The following is a 27,861-nucleotide window of genomic DNA, read 5'->3' as shown; positions in this document are numbered from 1 at the left end:
AAAACAGGTGAGGACGACGTGAATAGCCACGGCTCGTTGACAGCAAGATGCATGCGGTACACGAACCGACGGACGACCAGTCGGAGAGAGAGCTGAGTAAGATCAAGCATGGTAGCATCACAGGTAAAGTCAACGACAGCGGACATACAGCAGGAGAAGCACCGGTTATCACACACGTGAGAGACCACCGAACAATGGAGTGAGGAAACTGTCGGACAGCCCCGCTCAGGCTTTCACGTAGAAGTTGTACTGGGTGAGCATCCAGATCAACGACGAAGCTGAAGTGTATGGTGAGCTTCAGGCATGGATGATCTCACGTGGGACCGACACGACTCACTCGAGACGATCACTGGACTGAGTACTGGGGCAGCTATTTTTGCGGTACGATAGATAAGGATTTCGGAGCCAAAGTGGAAGAACGCGAAGAGGTACGTGAAGAGGGCTATGTCGTAAATTCTGCAGGATAGAGAGATAGACATACTGTTCTTCGTTGAACAACAACTAGGGACTTACAACTTGTTGTGAATATTATAGGCCGCATAGAAGCGGACAACCGCTGACGTAAGGGTCCAGATAGCGAATGTCCGGGCTTGGAGGGGGTTAACTGATCATAGGACATTTGGTTATTTGCCATAGCTACTATCAATGGTACTACCACAGACACACACCGGAAGTCACAGCGTTGTTGTAAAGCCTCCGCGAGAACGTCAAGCTAGTGAGATTGCTCACTGTGTTCAATGCTGCAGTCACGGCCACAATCAATTGCCACGTCGGCAACCATCCAGGTCCCTGCGGAAGGTCTACGCATACGTCAGGCTTGAAGAAGGTTCTCGGGATAATCACGGCCACGCTCACATGGAGAAACGGCGTCGAAGATAGGCATCGTCAGCGAGGAATCGAAACTTGCCTGGCCAAGATGCAAGTCGAAGGGCAAGCTATCCGCATGTACATGGCGCTTAACTGTAAGGTGTCGCACGCGCGCTTCAAGGCAGACGGACCTGAACTCTAAGATACTTACAATATACCTCATTTGGGTAGTGCAGACAAAAATCTGATCCTTCACACGCTGGAGTCATGCATATTGGCTGAGGGCATCCCACTGAGGTGTAGCCTTTGCGGGGTGGTCATACATACCTCTGGCAGATGGCAGATAGGCAGCATTTCGCCAAGAACACCACCGACGGTCCTTGCCATGGACGCTGAGCGCCGCCATCAACAATATTACGGTGCAACAGGGTTACCGGGGTCCCGCGCCCGCCCTTGCGACCTAAGTATAAATTACGAGACTGAAGGCGAGAAGCGGATGGTACATGAGGGGTTCAATCATACACATGGGGTGTACATTGCAGACGTGCATGCTGCTGAGTTGAGGTCGAGACATAACTGGTGTGGACATGCTTTCTCGACCGCCGCATCAGTGTCGCAGTGCGATGATTTCGAGGCGGAACATGTCCTGAATCGTCAGGCGCTGAGCGGGGGTCCAGGAAAGGAGCCGTCCGTCCGGGGTCCCCAGTGGAAGCGAGGGAGAGGAAGCGCGGGTTTTCGTCCTCAACGACGAGTCGCACGCCGCGCTCGTCCACGCTGTCTCTTATCGTTGTCCCATGCAACGTTGAGCGTCCCATGGTCCCCTCGACCTCGACGGCCAAGCCCCCTGTTCCCAGTTTCGACCCCTTCACTCGCTCAGATTCTATCGCTAGCTCGGTCCAGAGTGCCGGTCTCAGGCGACGATCGCGTACAAGAACGCGCTCACTCGCTCCCTCAAAACGCGGCAGAAGCCAGGGCCAATCGGTGGGGAGCAAGTACGAATCAGACTCTTGCGAGAGCTTCTTGGACCTCGATGATGTACCGCCAGTGCCGACGGTAGTCTGCGACGAGCCCGAGGAGATGACGGCGGAGGAGAAGCGGCGGGTCAAGCAGGCGAGGCGAAGGTCGAGGACAGTAGGGCCAGAGTCACGTCCCGAACCTGGGGTCCGTCTGGATATGCCTCAGATGTCTCGAGCCCGCAGTGCCGTAGACGTTCGGGAGGTCCCGTTCGAGCAGATCCGGGGCAGGCAGGCGAAGTCGGATACTGGGTCTATCAAAGCTGTATGTGCCTCTCACTCTCTGAGTCACGCTGTCCTGACGGTCTAGACGAAGGCGAAGCTTCGCGGTCTCAGTCTGCCCCGCCAAAATCTCCGACAGCACTCTCCTTCGGACGAGTCGTCGCAAGCGAGTCCGCTCACGCCGTTCGGTTTTGGAGATGGCGCTGCAGTTCACATCGTGTCCCGCTCTTCTAATCCTCGCGACTCTATCCTGACGCAGAACTCGACGACATCGTCGTCATTGTATCCCGCGTCGACGTCCGTTGGTACTCGAACAGAGTCGTCAATGCCCTACACCTACGACGAGGGAGACCTGTCATATCCAGAAATCGTCACTCAGGACCATTCAGAATTTGACCCCGACGATGTCTCGTATCGACTTCGTTTGCTCCTGAACAACAGCTACTTCCTCCCACCGGCTCATACCAAACCTAGTCCATTCTCGCTGTCACCGCTGTCCGCGGAGGCCGCGAAAAAGGCCAAGCCTGCCAACGCTGGGTTCTTAGACTTTTTCCGGCTAGGGAAGTCGAAGTCGAAGCCGACGTCTCCCGTCCCTGGCAGTCCTCCTGCGGTTGACAGTGCGGGTCCCATTCTCCGCACGACTTCTGACACACCTACTGCGTCAGGTTTCCTACTCCGTGCACAGCAGCAGCCCTTGGCTCCCCCGCCCGTGGTCCAACCTCCCCCGCCCGCGAGTAGGGTAGTTGTCTTGCGTGAACGCATGGATGACCTCGCGACCGCTGCTGAACAGGCTGAGAAGGAGCTTCGTAGCAGGGACACTCGGAAGACCAAGACACAAACGACACCTCGGGACCGATTTGTGGACGACATCATTGATCCCACAGACGCTGTCGACTTGCCGCCGCAGCTGGTGGATTCGATGTTCGCTGTACAGGCATCTGCAGCTTACGGTTTGGGCCCACAGGCCTCCCTCAATGCCGCCGTGCTCGCTGATCGTCTCGTGCCCGGATCGCCAGGGATATGGTCTATCAGTTCAGAGGAGGAGAGCTGGCGGAAAGACTTGTTGCATCAGGCCGTCAGCCATTCGCTCGCGGACACGCCTGACCATTCTTTCTCTTCGTCAGTCTCGAGCAGAGCGGGTTTGCCACTAGCGTCACCACCGCCTCAATCAGAGGCATCCTTCCGGACTCCGGCAATGCCGGCAGTACAGAAAGCAAAGGTCGGACAACGGATCGTGGAAAACTTGAGCATTCATTCGGAGTCGTTTTCTAACAGTCCGCCCGTGTCGCCTTCAGTCGTGCAACAGCCGCCATTCCAGGGTATGCCGCTGTCCTCGGGCGAGAAGTCACCGCTGGCAGCGGAACATCCGTTGTTATCGATCGCAGGTCCCCCGGCTCGCGCAGAGACACCGGCCCACATGCCTCTGCCTCTCGCACCTGCTCCTCGCAAACAGCTGTTCAACCCTCTATACTCACTCTCACAACCGGACCTCTCGGAACCAGTCGCCAAGGTTGGTGATGCTGCTCCTGGCTCGTCTTCGGCATCGTATCATACTGTGCGCAAAGCGACTTCCACTCCTGGATTATCTGGCGCAGAGGACCATGTTGCTGAGCAGCCGACCGTCTCGCTTTCTCCTCCTCCTCTTCCCGTCCGCGGTATCTCCCCAGAGCTCAGAGAACTAGAATGCATGCCTTCATTCACAACGGCGACGCGGTCGCGCTCTGAGAGCGAGTCACGGTATTCAAGCGATGAAATATCGTTCAGGACACCCATGGACACGGATGTAGAACACAGTGGCGCTCGACCTTCCATGACACTGTCACTCCCGTCCGGCCGACCTTCAATATCTGTGTCTATCTCTGAGTACTCCATGCCCTCTCCCACTGCATCTGCCTTCGGTGATGCGGTGTTTGGAAGCTGTCGGCCACCCTCGGTCATGTCTCGGAGAAGCATCGCATCACATGTTGCACCTTCGACGCACTCGCTCCCAGAATTTCCACCACATCCTCCCATCACACCTCGCTCTGTGACCTCACCTCCCCCGCGCATATCCTCCTCCGTCTCCCCCACTGAGTTACCCATACCTCCCCGCCCGCGTGCGGCTCGTCCTACTTATCGACCATCTACGTCCACAACCAATTCACGGACATCGAATAGCCGCAGCCGACCACCACCAGATTCCCCTGCCGTGTCCGAGCTCGGCCCCACCCAAGAGGCATCCATCAACTTGACGTATTCTTCCGCCTCCACTGCATCCTCTCCGTCCGCCCCGCTCGCAGCGCGTCGTGGGCTTGGCGGCCCACTCACTTTGACCATTCCGCGCGGAATGCAACGCCCCATCATCCACTCGGCACCAGCGCCGGCGTCGCCTGCGGACTTCTTCGATCAGATCCAAACCACCTTCCACAATGCCATGGATGATCTCGATACCTCGGACGAGAGCGAGTCGGAAGATGAGCTATCATTGAATGGCGCAGGAAATGCGCGCAGTCGGTTCAATCCCGGGCCCCCTGGCGAGACGCCTACAACATTGCGGACTCAACCACCTACGCCTGGCGGCGAGAATGTTGAGACAGCGGAGGTATTCGTCGAGCCTCGTACCCAAGCCATCTCGAACCGCGCGTCGAGCTCAAGCGCGCGACCTTCCATCATGCGCCTCGGGAACCACTCCACGCCCCAGCTCTCTCCTGCTTCCAGTCGCTCCCTGCAAGAACCTCTCCCCCAGTTCACGTACGACCGCAAGAAGCCGATATCGAACGTCGTCGATTTCAATCGGCGCTCGTCCACGTCGTCTCGCTCGCCTTTCTCCAAGAAGGGCAAGGGCATTGCGCACGTACCGACGTCGCCTCTCCTCCCCATCGGGGCTTTGCCCAGCTCCCCGATTGCCCCCGGTACCTCGGTCGGGCGCGCGAGCGTGAGCTCTACGAGCAGTGCGGCTGCTATCAGCATCGCTCGGAGCACGGAGAGCGTGGGCTCAGGACGAAAGCGGCCGGCCACGGCACCGGATGATAAGGGCAAGAGCAGGGCTGGGGAGCGCAAACCCCAGCGCGAGTCGATATTGCGGTTCGACGGTATGCTCACACAGCATCTCGCGGCTGAGCGCGACCGGATGAAGCGCATCACGAGCGACTACCTCTCCCCGTCGGCGACGAGTTCGCCTGTACAGACGCGTCCATCGTTACAGCTACCCTAGGGGCAGATCTGGAGTGGCGACTGAGTAGACTTTGCTCCCTTGCTCCTTTGCTCTTCCGCTATCGGCGCTTGCTTGTGTTGTTGTCGATCTCACATCCATCATCCTCATATATCATCAAGGCTCATGTACGGTACGGATTTCTGGTAGGCGATTGTTGTCTATAATGAGCCTGAAGCCTGCTCACCTTAGGCCAACTCATGTCTCGATAGCTGCAGTGCTGCCACTATTTACACCGCCCTTCTAGTAAGGACGGCCCCACACGTTCCTTCTTGCATATCCTCTCTCCTTAATACCTCCCGTTCCCTATCTAACTACGTCTGGTGCTCACCTGGTACATATCCGTACGGTACTTCTGCTACTTACTTTCTAGTCTCGGAGATTCATCCACCCCATATAGTGTATACCAACTGGCGTTGTTCATGGCAACGGTCATTGCATTTGTACATGTTTTTGACGCACATCTCTTTCGTTATTTGCGTCCATGCGTGCATGGTCTCATCACGTCTTAGCAGCATCTCTTGCGTTCAGATCCACTGGCAGGAATGTCACGCATTTACATTCTTAGCGTTCGCGGTTATTCTACTTCACCATGACGCCTGCATGGCATCAGTGTTGCATTGATCATGAAACCATGCGTCCGTACATTGGAACCCGTACACCAACTCGCGTGCGCGATTGCAAAATATTCCCGAGGAGAAACCCAGACCGGCACTGGTCACTACATACACGCGAGCATGCCTTCAGCATCAACATATGTTGCAGTGGTAACAGCCAGGCGTATACGTATGCGTGGATGCATCAATATGCATGATATCTCTTGCCAAACAGTCATTTATGAAAACGACGTCGGGGTGGTTCTCCCGGGTCTCGATCGATAGCGAAGGTGACGGGGACAAAGGGTGGTTCACAAGGTCATGCAACTGCTAGTCGCCGCAGTGACGCGAGGGATGCGTCCGCGACTGCCCGTGTATACATTGGGACGTCGCCTTCCAGCAGAGCGTTTCGCATCAGACACGCGCCTCTGTTGTGCCCATGTGAAGCCTGAGGAGTGCAAAAAATCTTAACGAGAGCGACCGAATGAATAAGGCTGAAGGCCACTTCGTCAACTTGCCCTAATCAATGGCTGAGCCCAAACGAATCCATGGAGGTCACTGGATTGGGCAGTGTACTCACAAAGATGTCAAAATCGGGGAGCGCACCAAACACGTTCGAGCGCAACTCTAAATCAGACAACACGCCTGAAGTAGGGAGCTTTGGGATGGAGGCAATGTATTCCAAACCTTGAATATCAAACGTAACACGGAGATGGGTCGAACACGTCTCCAGGATGACCAGGATGTCGTGGTTCAGAATGGGATGCATCAGGTTCGCTGTACAGAGTGAGCTCAGTCGCGGCAGGCACATCGGCCGATCAGCACGTACTCGCCATTGTCCAACGAAATAAGTTCATCGAGGATGACCAGCAACATCGACAGGCAAATACGAATGAGCTATTCAGCTTAAGTGTTGGCATCAGAGGAACCTCTGTTCGACCTATGTATATGGCAACAAAATGTCTGACGGGGACGGAATTTTGAACTGCTCGTGGTACTTGATCTTTACCCCGGTATTTCTGAGGCTCATATTTCCCTTCACACCAGCTCAGAATGAGCTCGGCTGCAGGGGTATACCAAGTCTTGAATCCGCACAAAATCGAGTACGCGCCCACCTTACCTACCAGGAGATCGTCACCCCGGCGTCCGTTCCTCTGTCTGGCACCCTTTGTCCGGCTCGCTGTCCCCAAGCCGGCAGCTTGTTGGTTTGAAAGTAACTCTTGAAATGACAAGACTAGACGGCGTATCAGACGCAGGAGAATCCGCTGCTCCCGTCACAACCTATTCCGCCGCTACCGATCCCTTGCCTCGCATCATCCCACCCTTAAGCTTCAGCGCTGCAGCCCCCACCACGTCCAGCCCTAGTGTCGTCGGAAAACGACCGTCGTGACCGTCTCTCCGTTTACATCGGCCATCATCCTCTCCATGCTCCCGCTCCCGCTGCAGTCATAGCCCACCGTCACAATACACGCCTCCGCCACAATCCTGGCTGCCCTCCGCCACTATCCACTATGGCTTGGTCGCACCCTTTCCCCTCTCGAGAGGAACCGCCGGTCTGCCTCCAATGCACACCACGTCCTGTCTTCGCCAACCTCTCCAAGCAAGCCCCTCGAGAGCACCCAACCCGCTAACCGCACATCACCCATGCCCGTCATCCAGTCTCCGCACTCCTTCTCCCTTCCCCAGTCCTTCTCATACGTGCTCAGACGAGCGGCTACAGGGAAGCGGGACGACTCAAGAGTCCTTGCAAATGATCCGCTTGAGATCGTATTCATCTACAACTTCGCGCACTTCGCATGGCTGTTGACATTCGGCGATGGTGGCGGCACGCGGTCTCTCGTCTGAGACTTCCGCTGCGCCACTAGACTGACCGGCGTCCTCATCACAGCCAGGGAAGGAGACATTTCGCCTACCCCATTTTGCGACCGTTGACCGCGTTTAGGCGGAAGGAACCATATAGGCTCCATCGTGGGCAAACGTCTTGTCACTTTCTAGGCGGCACAAGGCCGGGATCCCGAATTCCGAGTGCGAGGGCCGGGGCGTATTCAGCTGAAGAGGTCCATTTGCCGCGGTATCGTCAAAGCCTCGGTATTCCGCCAGGACTCATATGCAGTCAACGTCTGGCCCGATGCAATACAAGCTAGGCAAGCATGAGTGGTATGCGAGCGAACCTTACGACGTGGCCTTTCACCCTGATACCCTCGCTGCAATGACCACCGTGCATTCCGAACGTGGCCGTTAGATGCAGTCCAGGCCATCCTTGGCAATTCGACACGAGGCTGGGCTGTCCAATTGAGCCCGGAGACATGCATGCGTCTTTCATTCGTGAAGTCGCCGCCCTCGGACAATCGCACATATGAGAGTACTACGGTCAACGGCTGAGCACGGCCATTAGCTCTTGTACGCGCGTCGGTACTCGACCCCTTCTGGTACGCGCACAGGATAGGTCGGGATGCAGGCGCATATACTGACTTCCATCCTGGACCAAACTGAGCAACCGCACCTAGTACCTGTGCCTTGGAGAGACGTATACTCCTCAACGGAATGCGTTCCGAACCCTGTTGATTATGATACAACATTTCACAAACACCCCTGTATCACGCGTAGATGATCCATACATATCAAACGGCGACGCACGTGAAAGATTCAATGCGTGAGGGGTTTCAAGCCAGTGGCCGCAGCTCCATGGTCCACCAGAGGGGTTTGGTCGTCTTCACAGTCACGACGGGTTCCTCCGGAAGGAGGTGATTCGAGGTGGATATCAATCCGTCAAACGACGATATTTGGTCAGCTATTCATACAGGGCATAAGGAACTGTAGTGATCAAGACAACGCACATACACTCACTCAAATTCCATTTGAGTCCTGTCGTCGTTAGGACGGTCGAGTCGACGCCCAGTGGTAGGAGGCCGCAAGTGGGACCGAAAGCAGTATGATCAACCGCTATGCGGTGTTCACCCTGAAAATTGACAATATGAGCAACGCCGCTGAGGTAGTGTGTTGAAAAAACCAAAAACTCACTGCGTCGAGGAGCCATGCCACACTGTCGTCCGTGATCACGAAGACGCGCTGCCGACTCCGCCGGAGTTTGTGCAGGAGCGAGAGCGTGTGCACGGTTTGGTCAAGCCGGCCTGACAAGCCGCCGAGAATGACAATCGTGTGTTGCTGCAGACGTCGATACGAGACATGACATGAGGTCGTGTGCCGACACAGCAGGGGGCGAGCCAATCAAGGAGCGTACCTCGACGTGCCGCTCGGCCTTTTCGTCGTCGACGAGCGAGGCGATGCATTTCATGAGGTCGGTCGCGTATTGGTCCTCATCGCGCACGATGCGGACTCCTCGCGAGGCGTAGTACAATTGGACGTCTACGCGGAGGGAGTCGAGGTCGCCCTTGATTAGATCAGGCGTGTATCTGGCGCGTGGCGGGTCGGGTAGCGGTCAGGATGATGGGAAGCGAGGTTACGTACATAGGCGTTGGGGCACGACTCACAGGTGCCTGATGTCTTTGCCGTCGTGGTCCTTGAGAAGGTCGTGGAGGCGGTTCGCGCCACCGTCTGCGCAGGCGTGCCAGGCGGAGGAGTACCAGAGGCGTCGGAGGAGGGGGAAGGAGAAGGGCTGGTTGAGGATGATGAGGGCGTTGCGAGACTGCCTGAGGGGGTCGAGGAAGGAGATCTCCCAGGGGGTAACGGAGTAAACGGCGGAAGGGGCGACGGAGGCCATGAGGCGAGAGCAGAGTCGAGTCTGCTGCTGCGACAGGAATCCGAATCAGGATCTGCACGCGGCTGTGGCCAGCGCCTATCCAGCGCCTGTTACCGATCGCTTCGGCAATTGGGCAAGCGCGGACACGTGCCCGTACCGACTGGGAGAGCACTCGTGTCCCGCGGCAAGACAACCGTCGGGGCACTCCGATCCGAATGTCCTCCTTCAACTCTCCTCATATCCTCCATCATCCTCCTGTTATCTCTCCAGACGCCTCCGACGAGCATGGATAGGTTACACGATCACTATCAATCATATTCATGGCACCAGGTGCGTCCAAGCTCCCATCGTGCCAGTGTCAAGCCTGACGCGGCTCCCCGCCTTGTTATTGTTAGTCTCACGACCAGGTTCGTGGCTCACGGCGCATCTTGAAGGAAGTCAGAGTGCTTAACCTGATGTAGGCTACTGTCCTCGTTCTCTTGCCGTATGACACGGTCGAGGAAGAAGTATCCGTGAGTCTCGCTCTCCCCGTCCCGCAGCAGTAGCTGTAACTTCGGCCAAATTCGTGCAGGTCATCATCGAGGAGAATCACCTTGTCGCTGGAGTTCGGGGTCAACCTCCAGTAGTGAAGGCACGTTGCATAGAGACCGGGTACGTCAAGGGCTCTTGACTGACCAGCGCTTCAGGGACAACTGTACGGCAAGGTCGACACTGCGGCTTCAGTATGGCAATTAGAGCCCCGACCCTCCCGCCTCTCCCCGCGAGAGCGTACTACGTCCACGGCATCGACAACGTCGACGCAGTCGTCATACGCGGTCATATCTGACCCCGAGTTCTCCAGCAGCTTCGCGGCATCCTTGGAAGCCGGTCTAATCTCGGGATCCGACCTGGACGACACTGTCATCTCCTCTCCTGCTCTGTCCTCCCCAATCTCATCGTCTGCGGATGAACGACTTGGAATCCCTCCAGAGCCTCGCCCCGTGCGCAGATCTCCGCTCGCAGCTTCACCTCTCGTACGGCTCCCGCAAGACATTCCCCATGCGTCCTCCTTCTCTTCGCTCGAGTCATTGCACACCGGTTCCGGGAGGCTCCTGACATTGCACTTGGAGAAGGCGGACTCCGTCATCTGGCCATCTCTCATCATTGGACCCGTGCCGGAGAGCATCTCCCCACCACCCACGGGCGTATACCCCTGGCTCCTGGACATCACCTCGGAAATGCCCTATAACATGGACCCGACGAGCTTAGTTCTAGTTGCGCTAGATTTGTACGACATTCGCAAGGCCAAAGAAGACGCGTTCGAGTACTTCATGTGAGTCTTCTTCCCGTCCCTGCTCAGCCGCCGTAACTCACCGACTCGGGCCCGTAGCCGGGCATGGCATCAAGCACGCCTCCCGTCAGCAGCCATCCGTCTCACAGCGCACTACCTTCCGCTCACGACGATCGTGCCAGACGAACTTGCGGAACACGCGACAGGAACAGGCACAACGCTCCCCACACCGTCCACCCCCACGCCGTCAGGGGTCCCCTCCGCAGGGCAGCTTACCACCGCCTCCACCCCCGCCCCCTCCGTGCCGACACCCCCACGCGGATCCACCGAGTACTACATCTCCCGCCTAGGCGGCGCCTCCGGGCTCGCACAGCTCTTCCTCGCCGCGGGCCTCCTCCACCTCGAGGGCACAGCAGCCTCGCTCCTCGCTTCCTCTTACGCCGGCCTCTCCTCCCTCCGCTCGCCCTTCGCGATGTCCGGCCCGCCCCCCGGCACCGGTACGAGCACAGACGGCGCCGAGGCGTGGCGCCGCGACCGCGAGCAGGCCGCGCGGTTCTTCGTGCGCGCCCGGGTGCTCAGCCCCGCGCTCGACGTCCCCCTCCTCCCTGCTGAGGAGACGGAAAGCGAGGACAACGAGAGCGGGAGCGGGGCAGACAGCGGGACAGAGCTCGCGATACGCCCACGTGAGCCGCGCGATCGCTCGCAGCAGCAACAACGACCACCTCAGCAGAACCAGCGGACGGTCCGCCGGAAGGGCCAGCGGGTGCAGGGCCAGCAGCAGCTGGAGATGCCAACGCTGGACGTCGCGCGCGAGGCCGCGTCCGCGCACGACCCGCTCCCGCCGCCCATGCGCCGGCGCCGGCGGAAGGAGCCGGCGTACGCGAGCGACGACGCGGACGAGGAGCTGTCGAGCTCGATGGTCGAGAGCGTGCACAAGGAGCCCCCGGTCGAGCTGGGCGGCGCGGAGGGGAACGCGGAGGACCGGACGTGGTATCTGTACCTGCCGGGGCTCGTCGGCGCGGGAACGGCACTGTTGGTTGTGGGGCTGCTGAGTTTGCAAAGTTGGCGGAGGAACCAGGGGTGAGTGGGCGCGCGCGTCTTCTCCGGGGCGGATTGGAGGTCCGCGCGGTTGTGTGCGCTGTGGGGGCGGATTTGGGTTCAGGTGTGCTGGAGCTGGTCCTGCTGGCGGTCGCGGACGTGCCTTAGTTGCTTGAGTGGGTGCTTGGATTGCCTCGCTTTTGGTTGGTGCAATTTCATGGGTGTAGGCTTGGATGGGACTGTTTGATGCTACACCGCGGGGTCGACGGTACACCTTGGATTTACGATCTGTTGCGAATTGCTCATGCTATCCGGGTAGCTCTTGACTACTGCACAGGAGATTAACTGATTGTTGGCACGGATGTTTGTGCTTGTACGAAATACATGTAGCATACACCTGCCCCCGCTACCCGACCGCGACCGAGGCTGAGGTCGGTCCTACGATCCCGTGAGCATGCACCTTGACTTCCCACCGCCATGGCGGCTCTCCGCACACCATCGATAACCGTGCTCTACTTTGCCGCGGCGTCGACCGCAACAGGGCTGACCACAGAGGAGGTCGAGCTGCCGAGGGACCAGGGCGGCGAAGGAGCTAGTGCGCACTCAACAATTCTGCGTGCATGTCCATGATTGACATACGCTTGTTGACGCGATCACGCCCGCAGGCCTTCCGCTGACACAGCTGGCCGCCTTGCTCACATCGCGCCATCCGAATACATCGCTGGGGTCGGTGCTGGAGGAGAGCCAGTGGGCGGTGGACGCGGAGATGGTTGAGGATCCTACTCAAGTGACTCTTCGTGGTGGGGAGGAAGTCGCAGTGATATGTCCCGTATCGGGCGGGTAAATCGACATTACACGTAACTAGTTAGGATGGTGCGTGCAGAGGAAGACATCATGTGCGAGAATGTCTGAGTGCGGGCACAGAGCAACTGTAGAGTACATTCGCACTCGATATACTCTCACGCGCAAGTTGTCTTATCGCCCTCCCGCCTTGGAAGATATCCGAGAACAGCGATGTGCAAAGGATCTGTTACAGCAAACACAGTACGCCACACAAGGCCAGCATCCCCGCCGACGAGGTTCAAATCCAAGCCTACAGCGTTCTCCGCTCGCCGTCTAACCCCGTCCACATTCCTGATTGTCGAGGTCGACGACGTCTACGATGAGCACCCCTTCATCTACGCCAAACTCGTCTCCGCGGCCAACACGATCCTGCTCCTCGACACCGGCTGTGGCGGGAAGTCGAACGACCCAGAAGTCGGAGTGACGAGCCTGCGCGAATTCGTCGAGACCGTGCCGATCGACGACAACGGCGGGGAGCCGCTGAACCCTGGGGGAAGGATGCACTACGTCGTCGTACTGAGCCACTGCCATTACGACCACATCCGTACGTCATCCATACCACGAGCAACTGGGTCGGGTGGCTGATGGTTTCACGCGCACGCATGGTAGTGGGAGTGGAGCAGTTTGCGCACGACTCGCCTGTCCTCGTGTCCGGCAACGATCCCTTATTCCTCGCGCCAGACAAGCTCCCCACGCATTCCCTCTGCGATAACCTCGGCATCCGCACACCTGTTTACCGTCCCTCGTTCCGACCTCATCTCGATCAGATACTCTCCAACGACGAGAAGCCTTTGGGAGTGACGCTCCTGCACACGCCCGGTCACGTCCCCGACGAGCTTGGGCTGTGGGATGAGGAGGAAGCGATGCTCTACGTTGGAGACACGCTGTACGAGTGGGCGCCGATCATCTTCCCCAACGAAGGTAGTATCGTCGAATGGTTCAAGACGATCGACGATCTGACAACATTCGTTGAGACGTCCGGGAAGAGCGATAAGGCCAAGGTGAACTGCGGGCATAAGACGGCAGAAGGCCCTGCGTTGGAGGTCCTGCAGACGACGAGAGCATTCATGATGGATGTGATCGAGGGTCGGGAGGAGGTGAAGAGCAGGACGACAAAGAGAGGAGAAGAGCACGTCGAGTACGTGCAAGCAGGAGGGAGGTATAGCTTGATATGTCCGACGCGCCTTGTACGAGAAGCTAAGTATGCATTGAGTGCTTGATCGGAGATGCATATAGTGAGACGCAACGAACTCACTTCGACGCGACGACTAGGCCTATCGCTTGAGCATCTCCTGTTCGACCTGGGCTAAGAAAGCATCTGCCGCATTTGACGGGCCCGAGCGTTGATCTCTATTGGTTACAGTCTTCGCCAGCGGTGCTCCCAAAACTGCAAGCGGGTCAGATACAGCCTTCGTTGACGGAGGGACTTGGGCCGTGGTGGAGGGTGCCGATGGCGACTCTTCTTCCTTTCCGGTCTTCTTCCTCTTCCTCGCCTCCAACAATCTCCTTCGCTCTTCCAACTCGCGCTTCCGCTTCTCCTGCGCACGACTCCTCACGGGTTCAGATCCCGCTGCCTCGTCCGCGCGCATGCCCTCAATCCGCCCCGGGAGCACATCCACCGCCCCTGCTTTCTCCCGCGCCTCCCGCGTCTCTTCATGTCTCTTATTCAATGCTTCGAGCTCCCTCCTACGGGTCTCTTCATCCTCGGAGAACTTGTAGAAGCCGGCAGCCTTCGCGCGGACTTCGCGCGAGGCGTCGTAGTGGATGTCGGCAAGCTCGTCCTCTTCGAGCGCGGCCTTGATCTTCTCCTGATCTTCCATACTGCGCTCCCAGGTGGGAAAGTGATTGACAGGATTGCCTGGGAGTCGTCAGACATGAAGCGTGCTTGACAAAATCAGTATACTTACGGATAACATAAGGACTGACACAGGTGGTAGACATTAGCGATACAGACTCCTTGTCGGGCGACGTAACACACGTACTCAAAATCTTCATCGTCCTCCTTCTCAGCGTCGGGGAGGAACTCGCGAGGAACCTCCGAACGTGGGGCTGTCCGCACGCGCCCAAACTCGTCCTGATACTCGATGACAGGATCATCCTCCGCATCCTGAGGGGGCACAGGGACAGTCAAAGACTCGTCAACGTCATCGCTGTCGGATTGATAGTGCTCGATGGCCTTTTGCTCGAACTGCGACCGACGTCGGGTCAGCGGCCAGTGTGGCGAGATACAGCACATAGCAAACACGCTCACGTCCACCAGGACGCTGCCATACTGCTTATCGGACAGCCCCGCGCTCTTGCCCTGCTGCAGCAGCTTGTACTGTCTCGCCTTCTTCTCCAACCTCGCGCGGGCGGCGTCGTAGCTGGGCCTGACGTCGTCCTCGAACTGCCGCACGTCCCGGGCCGCGCGGTCGTGCACGCCTGCGTTCTGCTTCGCCCATTTCGGCTCCTTCTGGTTTCAGATGCGAGCACGATCCTGCTGGCATTCATGATGGGGCGAGATATGGGGGGGACATGGGCGTACCTTGTCCGGCCGTTTGGCGCCTCCGACGACCGCCATGGCGTTGCCGGCCGCCCTGTTCTTGGCGAACTCCTGCTTCTTCCTCTCCAACTCCGCCTGGAGATCCATGAATGAGCTTGCGCTGACGCCAGCAGCCCTGGACTTGTCTTTTGGGGCCATCGGCAGGAAGGAGTGAGGGACGACCGGAAAGCAGGCGGTGCGGCGGCGCAGCGATGACGGCCGGAAGCAAGAGACGCGCTCACGTGGTGGGCGTGGTCATATAAGCCGTGAAGGGTGTAGCAAAACACGCACAAACAACGCGTTGCCGCGTGTCTGCCGCACGGGTGCACTCTCCTCGGAGGTCCGACACCTGGCCACCTTCACTCTCATTTCCGACGCACGGCCGTCCACACGCATCAAGTGAGACGACCACATCCTGACATAGTCTCTGATCACACGCATGCGCCCAGGTTGCCGCCGCTGACTCGCCCACGCTATGTCATAAGTAGAGGCCGACCTTTGCGAAATGAGATCAAAGGATAGATCCGGGCTTCGACTGCACTACCTACATCCAGCATATCGCGCATTCCAGCTCACGCCGCCCACCACCCGATGCGCTCCCGGTCCCGCACACCAGAACAAAGAAGGTGCGGCCCCGCGCGACGTGAGCGATCAGCAGCGCAAATCGTCAATCGTGCGGCGATCGCGCGGTGCATCATTAAAAGATTCCCTCGACCGCGATCGGTGTGCGCAGACGCGATCGAGTCCCTGAAAGATCTGATATACAGTGACACTGTGGCGGTGTGTAGTAGAAGGAACGGCAGGCCGTGGACAACACAGACTGGCAGGCTAAGGCCCGCGTTACGCCCGAATGCGCTGCGGGTGACGGTATACGCCGCGCGGTTATGCCGGGAATTGCTTGACATATCTGATGATAGTGTGAGCATAGAGGAGAATAAACGACGCTGATAATGCCTACGTTGCGTCGAGTTGTTGTATCTGAGGGAGCAGGAGGATGATTTTCCTACGGTAGGCAGCACCCTCTGTAGCTTGGACAGGGTTCCTTTCCAGATAGATCGTCTCCAGCGTCTCGATGTGTTTTAGCTGCGGTTCGAGATCGAGCAGGGTAGTGATCTTGTTGTCGTTGATCTGCAGTACCGTCATGAACAACGGGAGGATGTGCACTCACACGGACATCGAAACGTACCCATAGCTCCTCAAGGCTAGTGAGGTGGGAGACATTCTCCACCCGCTCGATGAAGTTGTTGCCAACGTCAAGTGTCCGCAGTTTGATCTGAGGCGAGCATCAGTCCCGTTGCACAGCAAAAAGACGGCCAAGCGTGCTCTACATTTTTCTCGAGACCTTCGAGCCGCTGTACACCGTTGTGGCTGATGTAGAACTCCTCGAGATTCTCGAGGTTCTCGAGACCCTCTATCTTCGTTATACGGTTGGACTGGATTGATAGAATGCGAAGCTTTTTGAGGGTATCCAAGTTCTACGGATCATGGTCAAAGCCCTGCCAGGGAGACGCGACCTCTTATGACCGTACCTCTAACTTCGTTATCTTGTTCTTACCCACCCACAGCTCCTCTAGATTGACGAGCGCCTCCAGTCCCTCCAATTTCTAGCAACGAAGGCCATGTCAGTCCAAGCCATGTGAGACCTACGTGGTACGCACTCGGAGCCGATTTCCTCCAAGCTCGATGCTTCTCAGGTTCGCCGCAAGCCCACTGAGGTTCGCGATATGCGAGATACGGTTCTGGACGAAGAAGATCGTCGTGAGCGAAGTGAGATGTTTCTCGATCTCCTCCGGGATATGCTTAATCAGATTGAAAGACAGATCGAGCGTCCTGCGTTCCGCGTCTTTATGAGTTGGTTCACGGGTACGGGAGAACGCACGAGAACAGAAGGCAACTCACGTGAGGTTCGTCATGTTGTTCAGCGCAGTCCCGACGTGCTTGATCTTGTTGTCGTAAAAGTCCAGGTCCTCGAGCTTGGTGAGCGCACCGAATATTTCCGGGTCGAGGTGCGAGATGAAGTTCTGGCGGAGACAAAGCCGCTTCAGGTGCGGCCCGAACCGCTGCAGTCCCAGCTTGCTGACGCTGTTGGAATTGAGCCGCGAGTGGATGAGCTCTATGTCCTGATTACACGGTAAGTGGAATGCGGTTGTGTGGATGAGCCAACGACGCGTAAGCGCACCGTTGTCTCGTCCGGCAGGTCCTCGAGGATCTGCCAATCCTCGATCGCCTCTTCTTCGCCTTCACCCTCATCCTCCTCGCCGCTGGAGCCGTCCCCAGCTGCAGGTGGACGGATGACCTCGACTCGCGTGACCTTCCCGCTAAGCACGTCCCAAACGATGAGGATCCTCACTTGCGGAAGAATCGCGAGAGAACCGACCGGGTTTCTGTCGGCGCGGCCACAGCCACGTTCGGTGCGTCATTTGCAGGACGTGCAGCCGCATCTTGGGTTTCCGGCGCCGCGCTTTGTTCGGTCATGGCAGATGAGCTCGTGGATACAGAGCGTTCAGGATAGCACCCAGAACAGAGCGGAATATCAAGCGATAGCGTCCCGGATGAGTCGATCTCGCGACCTCCGATTGGGAGCGCCCATCACTACCGCTGCGGTGCTGGGCACGTGAAGCCATGTGATTAGACGCGTCGCGACGCGTCATGGCAGCGCGCGCTACCGACCTTCGTCGAGCTTGCTCCACGTGACAGACGCTTTCGAACCACGGTCACCGCCCGACCTCCCTCTGCCGTTCGATGGGCCGCGACGGCATGTCGAGAGGCACGAACCTTGCCCATCTTTCTCTCACTCATTATTGTGGCCGCTTTGTCCAGCAAGTATAGCGACGTCGCGAAGCCTGCCAAACAGGCAAGGGCCCACCCCCGCCGGTTTGACGGTCTGGACACGCCTCTCGTATCGCAGGGCGCCCCGCACCGCACGCCCACAGCATCCGGCCTTCCCACTCGGACATGTCAGAACAACGCCGCCGTCGTCCCACACTAGCGTTCCTCAGGCGTCCAACTCGGCATGTTCGCCGCGGTGCTAGTAAACCTGTCGCGCGCGCACGCTTTCCCCTGGACGCCCTGGCTCGCGCGCGCCCTCTCGCTGGGGCCACACACACATGCCGTAAAGCATGCGAGCGCATCGGTGGACCAACAAGATCCCTCGATCCCCCATCCCGCTCCGCACAGGCCTCGTTTAGTGCGACGGCGAGGCAAAGGACGCGAAGAGAACGCGTACCCTCCCGGTTCTGCGCCCGCGAAGAGTTCGCATCCTGACAAAAGCTTCTCGTCTCGCTGAGCTTTCGCTCTGGGACGCTTGAGCCAAACGGACGGGCGTACACACGGGCGAATAGCCAGAGACAAACATCTACCATTCTGGGCGAGAATTATTACAAATACACGATCAGGGCATGAGAACTATAGCGATATGTATGGTTCCTGGGGATGCGGCGTGCGGGTCGTGTCGTGGCTGAGTGCAATCTGCGTAGACGACAATAGGGGGTTCGAATACAGAGGATAAATATCGTCAAAGGGCGAAGGTCAAACCGCACGCCCCTCCGTACATGCGAGCGCTACACTTGGGGGTCGGCGGTAGAAGTACCGAACAACAACAAGAATACACCGATCCGAGAATCGAATACGGAACGGGATCGTTACAATAACAAACTTTACCTGACGTTGCGGGAATATGGAAACGAAGGAGTAGGGTAGAGAATAATAAGCAGACGTTAGGTGACGGCCGGGGGTGTCGCGACAGATTTTAAGGGAACCCGCAGCTCAATACGGTCCGGACTCACGCGCCATATACCCCGTCTGCTTTCCCATGCGGTACGAGTGCTCAGGTCCGAGCGGAGGCTGCCCCATCGCGAAGTGGTCCGCCTCCCTCTCGTACCGCTTGTCCCGTTCGTACGACGCGGCAGACAGCCCGGCGCTGAGCGGCGAGTTCGAGACAGGCGACGCAGGGGACATGAGCGGAGAGAGCCTGTTGGAGTATGGCATGACCGGCTCCAGGCGCGCGGGAGGCAGGGGGTGGTGGCCGTTCGAGGGCAGGTGATGGGCGGCTGGCTGCTGCGGGAAGCCAGATTGCGGAGGCGGAAGGGAGTAGTACTGGTTCGGGTTCGGGTGGCCGCCGAAGCCGTGTCTGTCGACTGGCATCGGAGATGGGTTGTAGCCCATAGAGTGCCCGGGCACGTAGTGCATGCCGCCAGACGGGGGCGAGGGCGACGGAGTCATGCCGTCGAAGGGTGGGCCATGCGAGAAGCTGTCGTTCCCGGACCCTGAGCCTGCAGATGATGTAGAGAGGAAGGAACCTTCTTCGAAGAAGCTTCCTCGCCGCATGCTCGGGTACGACGCGCTCACGGGAGACGCAGAGGGCGACGGGTCTGGCTTCGTGGACGTGGACAACGTGCTCATCGCGCGGTCCTTGCGGCGACGCTGGCTGCCTCCTTCCTTTTTAGCACGCGACCGCGCAAAGCGCAGCCCACAGCTGGATGGAAGGAAAAGAGACGTGAGCTAACCGACGATCCAGATGAATCTGATATGAAAGAACACATACGCATTGCACAGGTCCTTTTTCCCGCTTGGACCTTTTCGCCATTCTGGGCTATGAGTCGCCTTACAGCTCGCGCACTTCACGACTCCCACGGGAGGGTTGCCCGCTGTACGTCCGCCGTTCCCGTATTGCTCCCTGTTGTTCCGTCGTCCGGACCTAGGAGCGGGAACCAAGTCGTTGAGTGGCGACGGCGGGGCCTGCTCTTCCTGGTCCAGAGGGCCGGAAGCGTGATACATCCCTCCAGGACTCGGGAGAGAAGGGTCGTCCGGAGAGACCGGAGACTCGGTGTCCAAGTACGTAGGTTGGTGTGGTGACCACTGGTGCTGCGGCGCCGGAGGTGGCGGAGGTGCAGAATAGGAAGATGTGCGCATGCTGCTGATAGGGGCCCCATTCGGAAGAGAACTAGGGGCCCAATGAGCGTACGGGTTCGGGGAACCCGACGACTCCATGTTGACCCAAGCATTCGGTGGGTAGGACGACGACATCGGTGGTTGAGGCTGAGGACTGTAGGTGTATGAGTGGAGGGAGGAGATGTGAGGATTGTGGGGGTTCTGAGGGTGGTTTTGAGGCGAGTCGTAGTACTGCTGAGCGTTTCCTTGGGATGCGTAGTTGCCCGAATGATATCCGAGTTGTGGCATTCCACTTCCGCCGCCGACGTTAGAACGGGGGTACGGGGTGATTTTGTGACATGCGAAGATAATGGCGCCTGAGGCGGTTCGGATTAGGGATCAAGCGCGTTTAGAGATGAAGAGGGTGGCGCACCATGAGGAATAAATATACTCTCCACCTCCCGCTTGTCACCCATGGAGAACTCCATGACTTGGCATGCCTTGTACCTCCGTGTGCAGCTTGTTCGGGCGTCAGTGCCGGTGCTAGTGATTTGGATGTCCTCGGCGAGCCGCGCAAAGTCCTTTGAAGTCGGCTCACCGGGGCGCTCCTGGGGCCAACTGAGACACAACGGCCTGTTAGGCTGGTTCAGAAGAATTTGGAACACGCGAGACATGGTAGGCGGAGGGGGCAAAGCCTGCTGTAGGCGGCCATATAGGAGCTGAGCCTGCTCCATGCCCATACTGGCTGTGCCACACCAGTTTGTCCAGCACGTCTTGTTGTGTTCGTCATTGTCTCGTGGCGTGAGGTCGACAACAGCGTGGATGAAGCAGAGCACCAAGCCGTCGGCCGCGTAGTTGATGACGATGTCGACCGCCATGTAGTTTGAGTCGACGGCGATCTTATCAGCGTCTATCCACTCCGAAGGGGGACCATTGTATCCCAACTGCCGACGGACGCGCGACAATCGAGAGTAGCGGACGCTGGACACGGCGCCTGCATAAGAAAGAAGCTAACACGCGCATCATACATCGAAGCACTCACCGAGTGACGCTGCCGTGCAAAGTCCGACTCTCCAGCACAGCTCCGAGATCTACCTTTGCGGACGCCTGTTCATCGGGGTGGACGTAGGCTAAGAGCGGCTTGCCTATAAGCAAGTCAGCTTGCTCGCCGAGGTGGCTTGCGAGGACAGGATCAAGGTAGAGGAAGGTCAAGTCGGAGGTGAGGAGCGTCCAGTCTGTGATGATCATATCGGCCAGTCAGCATGGAAACGGAACGGGGCTCGGAGTGCAGGGTCGATCGATGAACGATCGCCGAGGATACGGGGGAGGACTCACAGCACCGTGTCTCACCCAGCCTCGGCAAATTGATGTGGGGATGATCGGGTACGTGAGATGGATGAGGGAAGCTGGATGGCATAGGGCTGGGCGGGGCTGGGGAGAAGGAGGAGGGCGGGAGATCGGGGAAAGAGGGCGGGGCGTGCATGGGGGGACGGGGAGGGTGTGCGGAGTGGATCGGGGGGTGCTGGGGGAGGTCGGGATGGGAAAGAGAGTTGTAGCCTCGATGCTGGGAGGCCAGATAACTCATGGCGAGTGGATAAGGTAAGACTATGCGGGAGTAAGGTATGGGTGCGTGGTGGTTAGAAAATGGAATAAGGTAGCGGAGAGAACGAGGCGGACGGCAGGCGATGCTGATGGATAGGGGCAAAGGAGCGGAAGGCGAGGCGAGAGCGGCCGCAGCCGCAACTCTCACCAGGAGGTCCAACACAGGGGCGCCTGTGGGCTCCGCTGCCTGCCGCTGCAGCTCAGGTTCGACCTCCCTGCAGACGCTCGCAGACTTGTCAGAGTCGCATATCGCTCGGCACGCCTCCGATCAGCAAAGCCTATCTCGTCCGCCTCTTCCTCCTCTTCCTCGACGCCCCCCGCCCCGCCCCGTCCGACCCCTGCCCACTCTCGTCCGCCCTCACACCTGCCACCGCACAGCACGCGTCTTCCGCCAAGTCGTGCCCCAGCGCCGCCATAGATCCTACCCCCGACTCGGACACGCACTAATTCGGCTAGCCGTTCCCCCGAATTTGATCTTAATTACCCAGATCCAGCCACGCACAAACCGACTGTCCGCCTCCCGTCGCCCAGCCACGACTCGACCGCTCTGCGCCATCACCGGCCCAGATCGCGCCCGTATTCACGCCCCCGCATGTCTCTGTATTGGCCTGCACAGCGCGCGCAGATCTGGGAAAACCCCGCTGCTGTATCCCCGGACGTGATCTGTCCTCCTCGGCTATAAGGCGCTTACCAGGACAAATCCGAAGATCCAGCCTCAGATCGCAGATCCGCTTCTTGAGATTTCATCGTGAGCGCGTCGGTCAACCAACTGCGGACTATTAGTCCCACTCTTCGGGCGGCTCATTCAGCGCCGCAGCGCGGAAAATTCCATCCTGGCATGTAGACAGATGTCCCCTGACACAGGCAGGAGTCCCTAGTCGTCCCAATAATGTTGATCACAAGTGCGCTTCCATTCCTCGATTAATGTCTAACATCTCTTCTATCTGAGATACATGATGCCACTGCGCACGCATCAAGACCGTTCATGCTTGTTTTGTACGCGTACATCCCAACCAGCGATAGTGATGCACTAATGAATTTGAAGCGAGCTGACCTATCATCACTCCAGTGGGCGTTACCAGCCTTGTGATGCGGTCAGCGGCTAATATGTCTTATGAGCCACGGGCCAGTTTCCCCCCGCAGTCTAGATTCCTCTTGGACCCATTCCAATGAAGCCTTCACCTTGACTGTGATATACCTCACCGCGGAGGTCGTGTCATCCGCATATTCGTCGCCAGTATCGTGTACAATGGTTGAACTGGGCGGCAGTCAGCCTCTTAGTCATTTTTGCAGCGAAGCCAACAATTTAGTTTGGCAATGAATTTGCGCCGCAAGCTCCCCTATATGCCCTTCACCTCTCACACACTCCAAGCAGAGTAAGAGCATCTAGGTTGCGCCACTTCGAGTCATCACGGAGGGAATGAGGGAACGCTCGCTATGGCGGGTCGTTGGGTCAACTGTGGCTACTCGCAAATACGCTCACTTTTGACACTTTCCTTTCCATAGCTCGTGTATATGTATCCAGGGGTTTAGACCGTGTGCATGCTACAGGACTGGGCCAGACTTAGGCAATAACCGGGCACGAGAATCAATCAGTGTCATATCCTAATATGGTATATCACGTGGTCGAAGCTGTCGGCCTCGCCGGCGCCTGTGACGGAGCACTGCTGAAACTTTTAGACATACGTCTACCACCATGCCGGTCTCCACTAACGTAGAACATGAAAAGAACATTTGGATCGCGGCTGGAGACGGCGATCTAGAACGCGTGAGGGTATGCATTAGAATGCTAGTCTTACCCCTATCGAGTTCTAGGGCTCAACCGACTTCCTTACCCCGCAGGAACTAATAGAAGTACACTGTTTGTGAGATTGTCAGTATTCGTCTGACATGGAACATTGAAATCATCTTTGTAGCAATATCTGCAAATGTACCTGATGAGAATACATACACCCCCATGTGAGCATCGGAAGACTCATATTGGGGAATGACCTCCGATGTGCGTGCTCATGACTTCATTAGGCACGCTGCGGCATCATACGGACACCTGAACATCCTCGAATACCTGATATCGCAAGGTTGGTCACCATGAGATAGGATGACACCTTCCTGACCATGACTCCCCAGGCGGCGACGTCAATGTCACCGACGAAGACGGAGACACACCGCTCTATGTGGTCGAGAACATCGACACTGCCAGGTTTCTTGTCGAGCGTGGTGCTGTCGTCAATCGGCACAACTCGGAAGGCTTATCGGTGAGGACATCTGCGCCAGCCATTTCCCGCCACCGGCTCACAAAGCCCCCAGCCTGCCCAGTACCTGGAAGGGGAGGAGTTCCCTGCCGTGGCCGCCTACCTCCGAAGTGTCGGAGGTGACACAGCCGAGGATGGGGCAACAGCTCCCGCAGAGGCACACGAACAGCCCTCGCAGCACGCGCAAAACGTGGCGTCTGAGAACCTGACTTCGTCGCTGCTCTTGTCCGTGCAAGACGTCATCCAGCGTGCTCAGGCAGAGGGCAGGGAAGTCCCAGAAGAGGAGCTGCGACAGATCGTCGGCAGGGCGGTGATTGAAGGCGTCATCACAGGGTACGGAATGGGCGCGGATGCTGCGGGGCAGGACGGCCCTGAAGAGAGAGACGGAGAGGACGCGAAGCGGCCGCGGATGGAGGGAGGTTGAGCGCGGAGGTCTTCCGCTGGGTGCGTGGGTGCGGGATTACGTTACCTTACGAGTAGGGTTCTATGCGGCTTGGTCGCTGCCGTCTGATTGCACCTTATGCTGGCGCCGTTAGAGTTGAATGAAATACTGAGTGCCACCGATTGAAGCCATGGACGAGGTCGATCTGATCGTACCGTAGAATCGATACAGCGTCTATCTACTACTTCGAATGATTAGATGGTCACAGATCGCGAACAGATCGCCGCCGCCACCAAGTTACTGGTCGCCCCTACTGCAAGGACAATCTAAAGCCACCGCCCACTCACCTTTGTGCAGCTCCATCATTCGCCGATGCGATAGCCTGGGCAATTCTTGTCCGACATGCCTGTCTTCAGTGCCCACCACACGCATGATGATTTGAACGTACTCTCGCAGCGCGACGACCTAGGAGACGACACGCCCGTCCTTCGAGCCGTGACAGACGCGCGCACGGATGGCTACGAGACGATCTGCGTGCCCCTTACGACCGACAAGTGGAAGGCACGCTGGAGGGAGCTGTGCATCCTCAACCCAGACGAGGAGCAGGACACGCTCGCGGAGATCGAGCAGCGCGCCGAGGCGTGGAGATCCAAGCCCGCGTTCTTTCGCGACGAAGTGACGGTATCCCGGCTAGGTAAGTTTGCCTTGTGCGCTCTTCATCACAGGAGACGGTCTGACGGGAATGGCGCACCATGGTGTGTGGTCTAGATGAGGCCGAGTGCATCATTCCCCTGATTTCGGACTGGCTCGAACTTGACGCGACCGATGACTGGGTTCGCCATGACGCTGAGATTGTGAGTCGCTCTAGTCTCCCCTAAGTTTCGGCTTCGCAGGATGCACGGAACTTCGTGGGCTGACGTCGCTCACCCTATTCCATGTCCATTGTCACCCTTAGGCCCTTCACCAAGAGCTTGCGTTTGCGTCCTACCTGAACGCACCATGTGCAATCCTCCCAACTCCAAATAACCGTATCCAAGTCGGATCGTACGCTCGTGCGATCAACGCGTGTTTGAGCTCGGTACCATACATGGAGTTCTCCGTCAAGATACCCATCTACGACGCGGTCACCGTGGTGCAAGTCCCTTCACGCTCGCCGTCCCCAGTACCCTCTCCGGTGGAGCCGTCCACTTCGCGTTTCTCCTCAGCGTCGTCTAATGATCTGGCTGTTGGCTCTCCGCCGGAGTCAAATCTGACGACTTGGGAGATGTGGGACACCATACGGACAATATGCGGATATAACCCGAGGTTGACCTTGAGTTAGTACGCGTGTTATGTTTGGACGTCCGCGGCGGAACTGATTCAAGCGCGGCAGCTCTCGATCTTACTCCACCCTTGCCGTTATCGTCAACCGTGCTGAACCAGTGGCTCGCTGAGCCGGTCCGATATCTGTGGCTACCGGCGTCAACATTTATTGCGAACGCGAAGGGGTACCCTGTTCTGCCCAAGGGCACGCAGTCTTTCATTCGGGACATTTTCAAGGTCAGTTCATATGTCTCGATGGCATGGACGGCTAGAGTTCGCTGACAAGCCTGAATCTACGCGCTAGTTGCAACCGACCGTGATCCTTTCCGGAACAAGGGCGAAGAAGCACCCTCGAGGGGGCGAGCTGGCTTATCTCCAGTATGTCCGGCACCTTGAGAAGACCAGTTCCTTCGTGAAGGCTGCCACGACTGCGGGCACGGTCGAGCACTTCGCTCAGGGCTACCAAGACTACTTGCAGGCCCCGCTGCAGGTAAGCCCGATGCATCTTCTGCGCCCTCTGACCCTGGCTCAACGGGTTTTGTTCAGCCGCTCATGGATAACCTGCAAAGCATCACCTACCAGACGTTTGAGCAAGATCCGGTGAAGTACCGGAACTACGAGGAGGTACGATACTGCAGGGTCGCACCGCTGCGCGCACTTAATGTTCTCATGCACCTGCAGGCCATCTACCTCGCCCTGAGAGACTGGGAGAAGCCTGAGAAAATGTGAGCAGATGTGATGCACGACGGTGTGAGTGCTGTTGTGGCACATACTCATCTTTCGCAGCACGATCTGCGTCGCTGGCGCGGGGCGCGGGCCTCTAGTAGCTCGATCGCTGAAGGCTATCGCGCGTGCGAAGGTGGAAGCTTTCGTCTACGCGGTGGAGAAGAACCCGAACGCATATGTCACGTAAGTCGATCGGCAGGGTTCTGTGAGCGCTCATTGATAGGGGTAGTACGCAGCCTCCAGGAGCGTCACCGCAACGAGTGGGGCGACGAGAAGGTGGCGCTGCTCTACGGCGACATGCGCACCCTAAAAGTTCCGGAGAAGGTGGACATCCTCGTCAGCGAGCTCTTGGGTTCATTCGGAGACAATGAGCTCAGCCCGGAATGTCTCGACGGTGCGATGAGGTTCTTGAAGCGTAAGGTTTCATTTGACTCGTTCTGTCAGACGTCAAGCTGAAGGAACGCAGCGGACGGCATCTCCATACCGTCGTCGTACACGGCATACATCGCGCCTCTCTCCTCTTCCAAGCTCTATAACGAGACGAGGGCGAGTAAGGACCCGAAGTCATCCGAGACACCATATGTGGTCATGCTCCATGCGATCAACATCCTGAGCGACAACGGGACCGGTATTAGCGGGACGTGTGGCCCTCGGATACAAGAATGTTGGGAGTTCGAGCACCCAAGGAAAGATGCAGCCCTGACAGAGCAAGGTATGCCTGCAACGTTTTCACCATCTTCCCTTTGACAAGTATCGCTTGATGTTGAAGCTTACGCAGATTGCTTGGCTCAACGCTTGCAGGTTTGCCGTTGACGAATAGCCATAACGTCAGGTCGGCCAAGCTCACGTTCCACATCCCCCACGCTGGCGTCCTTCACGGGTTCGGTGGATATTTCGAGGCCGTGCTGTATAGAAACGTCGGCATCAGCATTCATCCAGAGCGGATGGCGCTGATATCAAAGGATATGCTGAGCTGGTTCCCGCTCTTCTTCCCGCTCAAGGTATGTTTGTTGCCTTCCCAAGGCTGTTCTGGGAAGCCCCGACCCCAATACTGACGCGCAGCTCCGCAGGATCCGCTGTACCTCCCCGCCGATGCAGAGCTGACGGTCTCGCTGTGGCGGTTGACGGACGCGCGCAAGATATGGTACGAGTGGTACGCGGAAGCATTCCTCCCCGTACCAAGCTCTTCTGTATCATCGCCCATCTGGAAGGACTCCCTGTCGCCGATGAGTCCGTCCCCGGACAGCAGCTTCCTCAGCCCGCTCGTCAGCACCCCCATCCAGGTGACAAGTCCCCTACTGGATGTGCCTCATTTGACATTGCAAGTGCCTAGCGGTGGGGCGTCATTTGGCATGGCGGAAGACAGACAAAAGGAGGGCGTGAGCCTCGTGAAGATCAGTCAGACTGCGCTGCACAACGCTGGAGGCAAAAGCAGTTGGATTGGTCTGTGATGTGTACATCTAGGTGCCGTATCTCTTGCTATGTAGCGCAGTCGGCGCACGTCACATTCATTTTATGTGGCATTTTG

The 27,861-nt window shown here is 57.8% G+C and overlaps 11 protein-coding genes across 11 annotated transcripts; 6 read left to right on the top strand and 5 right to left on the bottom strand.

The window, feature by feature from the left end:
* Positions 1-7: 7 nt before the first annotated feature.
* DICSQDRAFT_133384 (Erg28-like protein) lies at positions 8-899 on the bottom strand. Its single transcript, XM_007362386.1, has 5 exons — positions 856-899; positions 669-800; positions 514-604; positions 338-456; positions 8-278 (listed from the first exon to the last, which is right to left on the bottom strand). The coding sequence occupies exons 1-5, from the start codon at positions 881-883 to the stop codon at positions 226-228; spliced, it is 423 nt and encodes a 140-aa protein (XP_007362448.1). The 5' UTR covers positions 884-899; the 3' UTR covers positions 8-225.
* Positions 900-1,620: 721 nt separating this feature from the next.
* Positions 1,621-5,235, top strand: DICSQDRAFT_144403 (uncharacterized protein; the record flags this gene model as incomplete). Its single annotated transcript, XM_007362385.1, has 3 exons — positions 1,621-2,085; positions 2,131-4,515; positions 4,624-5,235. The coding sequence occupies 3 exons, from the start codon at positions 1,621-1,623 to the stop codon at positions 5,233-5,235; spliced, it is 3,462 nt and encodes a 1,153-aa protein (XP_007362447.1).
* A 3,256-nt stretch (positions 5,236-8,491) lies between these two features.
* DICSQDRAFT_52034 (Thiamin pyrophosphokinase) lies at positions 8,492-9,549 on the bottom strand (the record flags this gene model as incomplete). The annotated part of the gene is made up of 5 exons (XM_007362384.1): positions 8,492-8,619; positions 8,676-8,787; positions 8,850-8,993; positions 9,040-9,241; positions 9,320-9,549. The coding sequence occupies 5 exons, from the start codon at positions 9,547-9,549 to the stop codon at positions 8,492-8,494; spliced, it is 816 nt and encodes a 271-aa protein (XP_007362446.1).
* Positions 9,550-9,736: 187 nt separating this feature from the next.
* On the top strand, positions 9,737-12,227 carry DICSQDRAFT_178276 (uncharacterized protein). Its single transcript, XM_007362383.1, has 6 exons — positions 9,737-9,858; positions 9,924-9,935; positions 9,990-10,040; positions 10,100-10,159; positions 10,215-10,840; positions 10,898-12,227. Exons 1-6 carry the CDS (start codon positions 9,814-9,816, stop codon positions 11,880-11,882), a joined length of 1,779 nt encoding a protein of 592 aa, XP_007362445.1. The 5' UTR covers positions 9,737-9,813; the 3' UTR covers positions 11,883-12,227.
* Positions 12,228-12,313: 86 nt separating this feature from the next.
* Positions 12,314-12,680, top strand: DICSQDRAFT_52427 (uncharacterized protein; the record flags this gene model as incomplete). The annotated part of the gene is made up of 2 exons (XM_007362382.1): positions 12,314-12,431; positions 12,502-12,680. The coding sequence occupies 2 exons, from the start codon at positions 12,314-12,316 to the stop codon at positions 12,678-12,680; spliced, it is 297 nt and encodes a 98-aa protein (XP_007362444.1).
* Positions 12,681-12,850: 170 nt separating this feature from the next.
* Positions 12,851-13,899, top strand: DICSQDRAFT_52135 (Metallo-hydrolase/oxidoreductase; the record flags this gene model as incomplete). The annotated part of the gene is made up of 2 exons (XM_007362381.1): positions 12,851-13,223; positions 13,289-13,899. The coding sequence occupies 2 exons, from the start codon at positions 12,851-12,853 to the stop codon at positions 13,897-13,899; spliced, it is 984 nt and encodes a 327-aa protein (XP_007362443.1).
* Positions 13,900-13,953: 54 nt separating this feature from the next.
* DICSQDRAFT_52426 (uncharacterized protein) lies at positions 13,954-15,359 on the bottom strand (the record flags this gene model as incomplete). The annotated part of the gene is made up of 4 exons (XM_007362380.1): positions 13,954-14,537; positions 14,654-14,867; positions 14,931-15,131; positions 15,204-15,359. The coding sequence occupies 4 exons, from the start codon at positions 15,357-15,359 to the stop codon at positions 13,954-13,956; spliced, it is 1,155 nt and encodes a 384-aa protein (XP_007362442.1).
* Positions 15,360-15,715: 356 nt separating this feature from the next.
* Positions 15,716-17,719, bottom strand: DICSQDRAFT_99893 (L domain-like protein). The gene is made up of 9 exons (XM_007362379.1): positions 17,578-17,719; positions 17,380-17,518; positions 17,100-17,320; positions 16,859-17,030; positions 16,730-16,804; positions 16,529-16,675; positions 16,387-16,473; positions 16,159-16,328; positions 15,716-16,107 (listed from the first exon to the last, which is right to left on the bottom strand). Exons 1-9 carry the CDS (start codon positions 17,673-17,675, stop codon positions 16,083-16,085), a joined length of 1,134 nt encoding a protein of 377 aa, XP_007362441.1. The 5' UTR covers positions 17,676-17,719; the 3' UTR covers positions 15,716-16,082.
* A 631-nt stretch (positions 17,720-18,350) lies between these two features.
* Positions 18,351-21,486, bottom strand: DICSQDRAFT_99892 (uncharacterized protein; the record flags this gene model as incomplete). Its single annotated transcript, XM_007362378.1, has 5 exons — positions 18,351-19,674; positions 19,744-20,446; positions 20,503-21,050; positions 21,112-21,304; positions 21,405-21,486. 5 exons carry the CDS (start codon positions 21,484-21,486, stop codon positions 18,966-18,968), a joined length of 2,235 nt encoding a protein of 744 aa, XP_007362440.1. The 3' UTR covers positions 18,351-18,965.
* A 1,881-nt stretch (positions 21,487-23,367) lies between these two features.
* On the top strand, positions 23,368-24,467 carry DICSQDRAFT_178272 (ankyrin; the record flags this gene model as incomplete). Its single annotated transcript, XM_007362377.1, has 6 exons — positions 23,368-23,445; positions 23,514-23,532; positions 23,588-23,630; positions 23,694-23,749; positions 23,799-23,926; positions 23,979-24,467. The coding sequence occupies 6 exons, from the start codon at positions 23,368-23,370 to the stop codon at positions 24,345-24,347; spliced, it is 693 nt and encodes a 230-aa protein (XP_007362439.1). The 3' UTR covers positions 24,348-24,467.
* Positions 24,468-24,652: 185 nt separating this feature from the next.
* Positions 24,653-27,802, top strand: DICSQDRAFT_80230 (PRMT5-domain-containing protein). The gene is made up of 12 exons (XM_007362376.1): positions 24,653-24,999; positions 25,074-25,159; positions 25,261-25,621; positions 25,678-25,844; positions 25,912-26,097; positions 26,154-26,231; positions 26,289-26,332; positions 26,394-26,516; positions 26,570-26,748; positions 26,800-27,045; positions 27,135-27,334; positions 27,404-27,802. Exons 1-12 carry the CDS (start codon positions 24,708-24,710, stop codon positions 27,782-27,784), a joined length of 2,343 nt encoding a protein of 780 aa, XP_007362438.1. The 5' UTR covers positions 24,653-24,707; the 3' UTR covers positions 27,785-27,802.
* The last annotated feature ends 59 nt before the right edge of the window (positions 27,803-27,861 follow it).

The sequence above is a fragment of the Dichomitus squalens genome (assembly GCF_000275845.1).
Source record: "Dichomitus squalens LYAD-421 SS1 unplaced genomic scaffold DICSQscaffold_4, whole genome shotgun sequence".
Taxonomy (NCBI): domain Eukaryota; kingdom Fungi; phylum Basidiomycota; class Agaricomycetes; order Polyporales; family Polyporaceae; genus Dichomitus; species Dichomitus squalens.
This window is presented reverse-complemented; position numbering and strand designations above follow the sequence as displayed.

What these genes read in the sequence shown, in the direction of transcription:
- DICSQDRAFT_178276 (XM_007362383.1), top strand. Translation starts at nt 9,814, where the DNA reads ATGGATAGGTTACACGATCACTATCAATCATATTCATGGCACCAG. An exon ending in CGGTCGAGGAAGAAGTATCC is followed by an intron (nt 10,041 to 10,099) that starts GTGAGTCTCGCT and finishes AAATTCGTGCAG; the next exon opens with GTCATCATCGAGGAGAATCA. An exon ending in GACGCGTTCGAGTACTTCAT is followed by an intron (nt 10,841 to 10,897) that starts GTGAGTCTTCTT and finishes TCGGGCCCGTAG; the next exon opens with CCGGGCATGGCATCAAGCAC.
- DICSQDRAFT_99893 (XM_007362379.1), bottom strand. Translation starts at nt 17,675, where the DNA reads ATGACCGAACAAAGCGCGGCGCCGGAAACCCAAGATGCGGCTGCACGT. An exon ending in ACCTGCCGGACGAGACAACG is followed by an intron (nt 17,321 to 17,379) that starts GTGCGCTTACGC and finishes CCGTGTAATCAG; the next exon opens with GACATAGAGCTCATCCACTC. An exon ending in CTAGCCTTGAGGAGCTATGG is followed by an intron (nt 16,329 to 16,386) that starts GTACGTTTCGAT and finishes ACGGTACTGCAG; the next exon opens with ATCAACGACAACAAGATCAC.
- DICSQDRAFT_133384 (XM_007362386.1), bottom strand. Translation starts at nt 883, where the DNA reads ATGCCTATCTTCGACGCCGTTTCTCCAT. An exon ending in TATAATATTCACAACAAGTT is followed by an intron (nt 457 to 513) that starts GTAAGTCCCTAG and finishes TCTATCCTGCAG; the next exon opens with AATTTACGACATAGCCCTCT. An exon ending in CAGTCCAGTGATCGTCTCGA is followed by an intron (nt 279 to 337) that starts GTGAGTCGTGTC and finishes CATACACTTCAG; the next exon opens with CTTCGTCGTTGATCTGGATG.
- DICSQDRAFT_80230 (XM_007362376.1), top strand. Translation starts at nt 24,708, where the DNA reads ATGCCTGTCTTCAGTGCCCACCACACGCATGATGATTTGAACGTACTC. An exon ending in TTCGCCATGACGCTGAGATT is followed by an intron (nt 25,160 to 25,260) that starts GTGAGTCGCTCT and finishes TGTCACCCTTAG; the next exon opens with GCCCTTCACCAAGAGCTTGC. An exon ending in TGGGAGAAGCCTGAGAAAAT is followed by an intron (nt 26,333 to 26,393) that starts GTGAGCAGATGT and finishes CATCTTTCGCAG; the next exon opens with CACGATCTGCGTCGCTGGCG.